Source organism: Nannobrachium achirus, assembly GCF_963921795.1.
Source record: "Nannobrachium achirus genome assembly, chromosome: 7".
Taxonomy (NCBI): Eukaryota; Metazoa; Chordata; class Actinopteri; order Myctophiformes; family Myctophidae; genus Nannobrachium; species Nannobrachium achirus.
Genome location: NC_137816.1, coordinates 10,351,862 through 10,362,261, shown reverse-complemented (window position 1 = coordinate 10,362,261; position 10,400 = coordinate 10,351,862). Strand labels below are relative to the sequence as shown.

At 40.7% G+C, this 10,400-nt stretch overlaps 2 protein-coding genes across 3 annotated transcripts; both read right to left on the bottom strand.

Moving 5' to 3' along the window:
- Positions 1-1,018: 1,018 nt before the first annotated feature.
- On the bottom strand, positions 1,019-3,424 carry LOC308288130 (uncharacterized protein). Of its 2 annotated transcripts, none has more exons than XM_080729475.1 (3): positions 3,199-3,424; positions 1,994-2,296; positions 1,019-1,876 (listed from the first exon to the last, which is right to left on the bottom strand). In XM_080729475.1, the coding sequence occupies exons 1-3, from the start codon at positions 3,395-3,397 to the stop codon at positions 1,494-1,496; spliced, it is 885 nt and encodes a 294-aa protein (XP_080585601.1). In that variant the 5' UTR covers positions 3,398-3,424; the 3' UTR covers positions 1,019-1,493. The 2 variants fall into 2 exon arrangements, with proteins under 2 accessions (XP_080585601.1, XP_080585602.1); XM_080729476.1 differs by having other exon boundaries at positions 1,994-2,299; positions 3,208-3,424.
- An 833-nt stretch (positions 3,425-4,257) lies between these two features.
- Positions 4,258-10,032, bottom strand: LOC308289014 (uncharacterized protein). The gene is made up of 3 exons (XM_080730522.1): positions 9,799-10,032; positions 6,276-6,692; positions 4,258-5,713 (listed from the first exon to the last, which is right to left on the bottom strand). The coding sequence occupies exons 1-3, from the start codon at positions 9,917-9,919 to the stop codon at positions 5,331-5,333; spliced, it is 921 nt and encodes a 306-aa protein (XP_080586648.1). The 5' UTR covers positions 9,920-10,032; the 3' UTR covers positions 4,258-5,330.
- Between the last annotated feature and the right edge of the window lie 368 nt (positions 10,033-10,400).

Sequence of the window (10,400 nt, the reverse complement as noted above, 5' to 3'; positions counted from 1 at the left end):
TGGAAAAGTTCTTCTGTACACATTTGTAAATAGAAGCATACAGTATATACTGTAGCCATCTGTTGCCAGCACCTTAATAAATAAAATTAAACAAAGGAAATGTACAGGCTATGCTTTTCAAAAACGTTAGTGTGGGTGCTGACTCGCTGAAGCACCCGGCGGTGAAGGTTGAATTTCACATTATCAGAGTAGCTCGGCCATTGGCTGGGACAACAAGTTGAACCAGTCGACTCGAGTCGGGTTTAGTACCCAGTGATCCGCAGAAAAATCTGCGTCTATGTTCAGGTATATTAAAATGAAGGCTCAACATGAGCTGTATACACAAACATTAAAATTAGATTCAGATCAAGACATTAACATTGAAATGGAAAACTATCAGTGCAGTACAATGGTAGTGTTTCAGTATTATTACTGTAATATACTAAAGGTATGATTAGCGTATTATGGTATTTAATTATATAATACTATTATAGGACCTAAACCATAGCCATGTAATTGTAAAGACAGAAGGTCAAAGGTCGCTTTCTGTGCAATCTGGGACCCCCCTCCCTCCCTAAATGTCATGTGCAGGGGTGTCACACCAAATTCTGGGCCCTGGGTACAAGGATTCACTGCGGGCCCCCCATGAATGTTAACTATTGAAAAATAGCAGATATACAAGCTCACATGCGAGTAGATCTGCTATTTTTTTTAAATCGTGAAAATGTGTGCCAAGAAACCTATGTTTCCATGTCAGTGATGCTCAAACTTTTTCATGTGAAGGACCCCCCATCTCAAAATATTTAGTTCCAGGGACCCCCCAGAAGCAAAATTTGAGTTACAAATGTTCACTTAAAAAATACATACATTCAAAGATTTGCGCACATTTTCGCGACTTTTCAAAAATAGCAGATATACAAGCTCACAGCGCGGCACCGAGTGCCGCGCTGCGAGCTTGTAGATCTGCTATTTTTCAATAGCTAAAGTTACTAGGGCCCCTCCACCTTCGGCCCTGGTAACTCAGTCCCACTTTCCTACCCCTTGTGACGCCCCTGGTCATGTGTGCATGTCTGCATCACTGCTGGGGACATCCTGCAACTGAAGAGGATCTACCTCATAAATAAATAAATCCATGCCCCACGACAGCGTCGACACCTTTGCATGCCATAGACTTTTTAGGAATCAGTTGCTCAGCTTGCAAATATAAGTCGAAGTCTATGTTACTACTTTATGTATGGCCCCTATACTGTACCTCGGAACAGACTTAATGTTCACCACCCCATGCATGCATTGATGACATTAATTTAAGGACAATCATATATCCACAAATTGCTTACAGAACATAAGTTAAATAGGAGAAAGCCAACATTTTCACATTTTGAGTCAATAGTTTACAAACAAAAACCTGCAATGAAAACATCCACCATTAAACAAAATTGTTGAGTCCTGTTGCATAAAAAAATGTTCAAGGACCAGTGCGATAGCAAACTTTGTACCAATAGTCCCTTATATTTTCACTGTTTGTCTTCTAGCTGGCATGTACATCGTTCTTTATTCTGCTCTAGCTGCCCCCATTTTATCTGCAGTTCTTCCTTCTCTTTCTGCAGTTCTTCCCATTTTATCTGTAGTTCTTCCTTCTCTTTCTGCAGTTCTTCCCTCTGTCTATCCAGGGCTGTGGACTCCTTCTCCTGCGCTTTCCTCAGGGATTCAATCCTCTCCCTCTCTAAGGTTAATTCCCGAGCATTTGCGTCACGTAGCATTTCAACCAACTCTCTCTGGTGCTCCAGAGCCCGTCCCTCCTGCCTCTGAGCATTCCTCAAAGCTTCTATCAGCTCCTGCACTCTCTCCAGTTCACTGAGGTCTTCTTCTCTGCATTCTCTTGATACATAAAACGCATCTGTAAGGAGGGGAAAGAAGAAGAAAATTTGTATTGAATAATTGTGGATCAAGGGACTGCAAACTCACGTTATCAATTTGATTATGCATTTCTTGTGTTTGATGATTAACTTCCTACCTGTAGGTTTTTCTTTCACCACGCTAGTCCATGATTTAGGTGATTTATTTTGAACATGTTTCTGTTGTACCGTTTTAGAGGACTGGTCGTTAAGTGTGAGGCCAAGGCCAGCAAAGGCCTCTGGGTGTTTCTTTGACAGATGCCGTTTTAGGTTGCTTGTGCTGTTGTAGTGTTTGATCTCCTCCATGCACAGCAGGCAAAGTGAACATGTCGGATTCTCCATTCTTTTGTAGTGCTTCCAAACAGAGCTCCGTCTGCGTAATGATGTGATGGGCCCGGACTCGTCATCCATCTCCACCTCCACTGCTTAACACACAAAACAATGACAATGTTGAATGTATTTTATGCCAGTTTGGTATGTTTTTACTGTGGAGAAGATTTCTGGATAAGCTGAAGCCTATCCAAACTCTTGGACCCCAATCTAGTCCAAATTGATCTAAACAGCCATTACTTTACGTTCTCTAGTTGTATAACTTTTTATAACTTTTTCCTACATATAATAATGTTACAATGGTGAAGATAATAACTATCGTTAATTTAACTTGGGACCCCCTGAACCACCTCAAGGACCCCTAATAGGGTACCCGGACCCTGTAGAGAACTCTGCTATAAACCCACATTTAGAGATCAAATCAGTAGTTGATATCTTATGTGTAAACAATTACAATGATTTGTTATTAAAAGGTAATAACCAATGTGTATCACCACTTTGCACTGTATTCACTCTCAACATGGACTATTTTGTTTACATTGGTATTAAGCATTTGCACATTGGTGTAAAGCAGGCCTAAGTATAGGCTCTACATTTACTTGTACAGTTTGAGGTAATATTTACTGGAGCATACTTCTACTCCACATCTTTTAGGAAAATATTGTACTTTTACTCCACTACAATTATTTGAACACTTGAGTTACTATATAGTTACTATGCAGATATAAATTAAATTATTAACAATACATTACACCACTTCAGCCCTACAACAAGCTCGTATATCTGCTATTTTCAAACATTTGGTACTTTGACTTTTGGGAGGCTACTTTAAATACATTATGATGCCAACATCACTTTCATATTTTAACTCAATTACAATTATTTTTGAATTCCCGACATTTACTTGTAAGTTAACAGAGTATTTCTATATTGCCGTATCGATACTTCCACCACTGCTAACCAAAGTAGAACCATAGAAGCGTTATTTAAAGACCATTAATACCTGGGCAGAAGCTGCCAATGTTTTGTTGATCGTCGTTATCGGTCATTTCAGATCCATGGCCGTCGTCAGCGTTTGCGATCACATCAGGGTGTTTTTCACGCAGATGCCTCATCATGTTTGTTGTAGTGGGGCCATCATGAACTACGCCAACCGTGCACAGGAGACACTGTACCGTTCTTTCATCTAGCATCTTAAAACAAGACCGAAACAAGCTCTTTTTGCGTGGCGCCATGTTTAATTCGCTTTGTTTAGCTTGCAACTGAGAGCCGCCCTCTGGTGGTGGAGGAGTATTCCTCCTTTAACACATCTTACATCTGAGCCTTTTCTAGTATACTATTTACTATCTGGGACTTCCCCCCTCCCAAAATGTAATTGCAGTGTGCATGTAGCCTAGCTCAGCTATACCATCCACCCATGTTAAAACAAGGAGGGGATGATACTGCAGTTAAGTGTTGTTTAGCTGCATTATAGTCTGTGCATGTATGCATCACTGCTGGGGACAGCCTGAGCTGAAGAGGATCTAGTACCTCCACCACCTGTGCAAGGGGGATGAACATGGAGGTCAGCTTTACATGTAGACTGGCAAGTGTCAGCCTAGCTCTGGTCCAGAGCTAGTGTCAGCCCACTTTCTTTTAAGTGAATACATTTCCATTTAGATTTTGGTTTCGGGCATAAGTTCGTAGGCTATATACCTTTTTGTATATACACATTCATAAATCAAAAACGTGCCCTTTCTTTCACTCGGTAGCCTATTGGTCTATTACAGTGCATCTTTCTGTGCAGCAGCACCAGAAGTGGTCTGGACGGGGACTGCTCTGACTGGTAGGCTAGGTTTTTGTTGTCTTGCTCAGTAGCAGTCTGATTCAAAGAGCAGTGGTCACTCGTGCAATACAAAAGTAACATTAAAACTAAAAGAGAAGACGTCCAGTACTCTGCAGTCTCTGCACACAGCTGTAGCTCAGAAAAACAGTTACTGTGCAATAATAAGATAGCCTACACATGTTGACAAATATTTTAATGCAAATAGCAAATTTACGTCAGATGGAAAATGCGGAATAAGCAATGTTAACTTACATACAACTTAAAATGGTAACTGTCCTGGTACAGTTTGAGAAATGAGATCAAGTCTGTAAAATAACACATCTTGAATCAAGAAGAGTACGAGTGCCTCTGATGTAAACGCAAGAATACAAAACAGGAATGCCTAATTATTTAATAATCTAACCCATGACAGCGTCAAAACCATTGCATGGCATAGGCTTTTTAGTAATCAATTGCTCAGCTGGCAAATATAAGTCGAAGTCTGAACTGTAGACTATACCTTGTACAGACTTAATGTTCACCACCACAGGCATTGATGACATTAATTAGAGGACAATCCTACATCTACAAATTGCTTACTAAATATATTTTAAAAAGGAGAAAGCCAAGTCAACATTTTCACATTTTGAGTCAATAGTTTCCAAACAAAAGCCTGCTGAAAACATCCATCATTAAACAAAATTGTTGAGTCCTGTTGTTTATAAAAATGTTTAAGGACTTAGCCCTATTCACGGCCCGCCCACTCAGCAAATTTCTCAGCAACTTCCTGGTGCTGACCTCAGTTTAGAAGGGGAAACTATAACAGAAATAGCTGGACTTAAAGCCAACAAATCATTATTTCGAACGGTAAAGTAAATTATAATGCTTTGTGCCTTTTACTATCTTGTGTTCTTGATCATGCTAGCCGTATTTTATACTTTACTATTCGGAAATTGTATTAAATTTGCGATTTCTGTGTTAACTCTATGGGCTTTTAGTATGGGCGGGCTGTGAATAGGGCTAATAGTCCCTTATATCACTGTTTCCCAAACACTGGGTCGGGACCCATTTGTGGGTCGCGGACACATGTTCATGGGTCCCTTGAATGTTTAGTTTCCTACGTTTTGTTTTTGATTATTATTTTCAAAAAACACCCCCCAAAAAGCTAAGATTTTCATGAATAAAAAAAGAATGCTCACAACGCAGACACTTATACTGTAGATCGGCTGTTTTCACTAGTTTGGATCCTGGACAAACGTCTCATTTTTCTTTTGGGTCACAGGCTAAAAAGTTTGGGAACCACTGCCTTACACAGTACATTTTCACTGTTTGTCTTCTAGCTGGCATGTACATCGTTCTTTATTCTGCTCTAGTTCACCCCATTTTATCTGTAGTTCTTCCTTCTCTTTCTGCAGTTCTTCCCATTTTATCTGTAGTTCTTCCTTCTCTTTCTGCAGTTCTTCCCTCTGTCTATCCAGGGCTGTCGACTCATTCTCCTGCGCTTTCCTCAGGGATTCAATCCTCTCCCTCTCTAAGGTTAATTCCCTAGCATTTCCGTCACGCAGCATTTCAACTAATTCTCTCTGGTGCTCCAGAGCCCGTGCCTCCTGCCTCTGAGCATTCCTCAACGCTTCTATCAGCTCTCGCACTCTCTCCAGTTCACTGATGTCTTCTTCTCTGCATTCTTTTGATACATAAGACACGTCTGTAAGGAGGGGGAAGAAGAAGAAAAGTAGTATTGATTAAATGTGGATCAAAGGACTGGAAACTCATGTTATCAATTTGATGATGCATTTTGCATTTGAAATCTATACTAGTTAGAGATGTTACCGATCAATCGGCAATGGATCGGATCGGGCCGATCAAAGCGTGATCGGCGATAATCGGTGGTTTAGATCAAAAGGTAAATTCACCGATCGGATCAGTGCATCCGATCAACCAGCCGTTCAGTATGCCCACTTGAGGCCATTTTGGGGTATTGATTTCCAGTGCTGAAGGAATAATTAGTTATTGCTATGATATACATAGTAATGCTGGTAAATAACTATAAGGCAAATATATAAATGAATTCATGAGTGAATGAATGAATTAAAGTTAAAACATTAACATTTAGAAAATATAAATAATAACTTGATCGGATCGGTGATTGATCGGTATCGGGTGATCAAACTTTTGTGATCGGTGCTCGGTTCCAAAAAACCTGATCGGACCATCCCTAATACTAGTAGATCTATCTACTTCCTTGTGTTTGATGATTAACTTCATACCTGTACGTTTTTCTTTCACCACGCTCTTCGGTGATTTAGCCATTTTTTTTGTAACATGTTTCTGTTGTACCGTGTTAGGGGACTGTTCTTTAATTGTGCGGCCCAGGTCAGCAAAGGCCCCTGGGTGTTTTTTTGACAGATGCCGTTTTAGGTTGCTTGTGCCTTTGTAGTGTTTGATCTCCTCCATGCACAGCAGGCAAAGTGAAGATGTCGGATCCTCCAATTGCTTGTAGTGCTTCCAAACAGAGCTCCGTTTGCGTGATGATGAGCCATCATCTGAATCTTTACTTGCTTCTTTTCTCACTGAAACTTGTTGTGCAGCTTCCAAGATGCCATTGATAGCACTAGCAATAGCAGCGTCGTCCACTGTGACTGTTGTGATGGGTCCGGACTCGTCATCCATCTCCACCTCCACTGCTAAACACAAAAACAATGACAAAAATGTATTTTAATTGTATTGGCACGTTGGTATGTTTTACAGTGGAGAAGATTTCTGGATAAGTTGAAGCCTGGAGGCTGCTTAATGTGTGTGTGTGTGTGTGTGTGTGTGTGTGTGTGTGTGTGTGTGTGTTAGCCATAAATTATAACTTCCAGCAGAGGGTGCTAATATTCTGACGTTTTGTCTCTCCTGGAGTTATAAGCCAGAGTCATATGGCTCTCGCTGGTTGAGCCCCAACGTCCATACTACGCTCAAAACATGTACATATCAATAAGTTGCTCACCGATCCGTCGAAACAGCTTTATATCTACGGGATCGCCCACTCGTTGGCATGTGTTAGTCCATATGTTGCTAATAAATTAATGTTTACTAAAACTTCACCGAGTCTCATCGCTTTCCTTGTTTTTGAACTGCTTGGGTAAAAATGGCCGAACATATCACGTGACGTTGATCGCCGTTGCGATTCGCTCATACTAGGACATGACGTTTTTGTATGCGGAAGTATTCCAACGTTCTGTAGTTCTGAAGCGTTCTGAAGGCGACGAGGAAACGTGAGTCTCGGAGAAGTTTTAGTAAACATTAATTTATTAGAAACATATGGACTAACACATGCCAACGAGTGGGCGATCCCGTAGATATAAAGCTGTTTCGACGGATCGGTGAGCAACTTATTGATATGTACATGTTTTGAGCGTAGTATGGACGTTGGGGCTCAACCAGCGAGAGCCATATGACTCTGGCTTATAACTCCAGGAGAGACAAAACGTCTGAATATTAGCACCCTCTGCTGGAAGTTATAATGTATGGCTATGTGTGTGTGTGTGTGTGTGTGTGTGTGTGTGTTTGGCCGCTCGAACTATTCAGGTTTGAACGCACCATAAGAAAGAAATAATCACCTGAACAGAATTTCTTGACAGAAAGTAGCTTATAACATGTCTTTAGTGTTTTTTTGTGAAACAAACACTTTGCAGATAGAAAGAGGATAATTAAAGTTATATTTATAAAACAAATCTTAAAATTGCCCTAACTGTTAAATCGCTAAAGTTTTAGAACCCCCACTCTGTTATTTTCAGCTTCTGAAGCCTTCTCTTTATATGTTTTCTATGAGTTGTGAGGGGGGGAGAATTTCCCGGCAAAATGATGTCATCTCCCAATCACAGCGCCGATCATACACCACCGGCCAATCACAGCGAGTCTTGCTGTCTCTAAAGGAAGTAGCTTCCCTCAGCAACTCTGTTTGCGAGGAGCTCATTCGGCTTGAGTTTCTTGCAGGTGGGATTTATGGCTCTTTGAAGTGAGCCGAGCCGGATCTCTGCGATCCGTTCCTTTTCAAAGAGCCGTTCAAAATACTACATGTAAAAAGTACAAACATTCTTTACTACAATGTACAAAATACACAAGTAGAAGTGTAATTAAAATGTACTTGAGTAAAAGCACTGAAGTATTGGTATCAAAATGCACGGAGAAGTTCACTCCCCATTCCCCAAAATGACTTTTTTTCTATTGATTACTCGTGCCATGGAGACTTGAGTTCAATAATGTGTTGTAGACTATTTGTCGCATTCCTAAGACAAAAATATGATTATAGTACATTTAGCCCCATATTGAATAGAAAGTACTCAATATGCAGAACGTCACATTTCACAGGTTTTCCAATTAATAACATTTGGAAAAATCATTTGAAAATAGCAGATCTACAAGCTCACAATGTGTCGCAACGTGACACATTGTGAGCTTGTAGATCGGCTAATATTTTCAAATGGCGGAAATGTATATGGCCAAAATGCAGGCCTATATAGGGTTGAAGTGATTTGTAATTATAATCAAAATCTAGAAAGTAACAAAATAACTAAAAGTAACTAAAATGAGACAGTATTTTGAACGGCTCTTTGAAAAGGAACGGATCGCAGAGATCCGTCTCGGCTCACTTCAAAGAGCCATAAATCCCACCTGCAAGAAAATCAAGCCGAATGAGCTCCTCGCACTGTGTTTACATTGGTGAAGGAATCTTGCTTGCTACTCCCTCAATTCTGGTCTAAAAATGATGGGAGACGGCTCTACGGAATCGTATCGGCAAGGCGGAGGTGCTCGCGACGACCGCGGTGGTCGACTCCGGCCGAAAAAAGCAATACCGCTACTGACCACTAGTTGAGCAGCTTCCACAGCCCCATATTGAATAGAAAGTACTCAATATGCAGAACGTCACATTTCACAGGTTTTCCAATTAATAACATTTGGAAAAATCATTTGAAAATAGCAGATCTACAAGCTCACAATGTGTCGCAACGTGACACATTGTGAGCTTGTAGATCGGCTAATATTTTCAAATGGCGGAAATGTATATGGCCAAAATGCAGGCCTATATAGGGTTGAAGTGATTTGTAATTATAATCAAAATCTAGAAAGTAACAAAATAACTAAAAGTAACTAAAATGAGACAGTATTTTGAACGGCTCTTTGAAAAGGAACGGATCGCAGAGATCCGTCTCGGCTCACTTCAAAGAGCCATAAATCCCACCTGCAAGAAAATCAAGCCGAATGAGCTCCTCGCACTGTGTTTACATTGGTGAAGGAATCTTGCTTGCTACTCCCTCAATTCTGGTCTAAAAATGATGGGAGACGGCTCTACGGAATCGTATCGGCAAGGCGGAGGTGCTCGCGACGACCGCGGTGGTCGACTCCGGCCGAAAAAAGCAATACCGCTACTGACCACTAGTTGAGCAGCTTCCACAGTACAGCTTTAAATTCAATTTCCAGCCATAATGGCGAGTTTTACGTATTTCAAACCCAGATTCAAAATTATTTTTAAAAATCTAGTATTGCAATTTGCGGCTAAGGGTTGAAGAGGTTAATGTATGTTTCGTAATAATAAAAAAAGTAACTAGCAGTAGTAACTAACGTGCTAAAAAAATGTAGTTGAGTAAAAGTAAAGTACAATATTTGGATCCGAGTCCGAGATGTAGATAAATACGCCAGTTAAGTAAAAATACCAAAATTGTACTTAAGTACAGAACTTGAGTAATTGTACTTAGTTACTTTACACCAAAGACTAAAAACCAAAGAAGCGTTAAAGATAATTCATACCTGTGCAGAAGTCGCCGCTGTTTTGTTGCTCCACTTGCTCGTCGTTATCGGTCATTATAGATCCATGGCCGTCGTCAGCGTTTGCGATCACATCGGGGTGTTTTGAACGCAGATGCCTCATCAAGTTTGTTGTAGAGGGGCTGTTATGAACTACACACACCGTGCACAGAAGACATTGTACCGTTTTTTTGTCTATCTGCTTAAAATATGACCAGGCCAAACTCCTTTTGCGTGGCGCCATCTTTAACGAGCTGTTTGTGATTTTGCTTTCAGGAAGCGGAAGTGAGAGTCACCCTCTGGTTAGTCACGCGAGACTACCCTCTGGTGGTTGGTGGAGTCAGAGCTGTGTTTACACAATGCTGTACCCCCTCCAACTGTATCCTCATTTTCAACAGTTTTTATTATATTTTGACACTTGCTTTGGCAATATTGTTTTCTCATGCCAATAAGGCTCCTTTTGAATTGAATTGTACTACTCAGTAAACTGGTTTGGCCTAGGCTAGCTCAGTGATTCTCAAACTTTTTACTTTCAAGGACCCCCATAACTCTCCACTGATGGTCCCCCACTGCACTCACCGAATGGATAATCTGTCAGCTTGTGA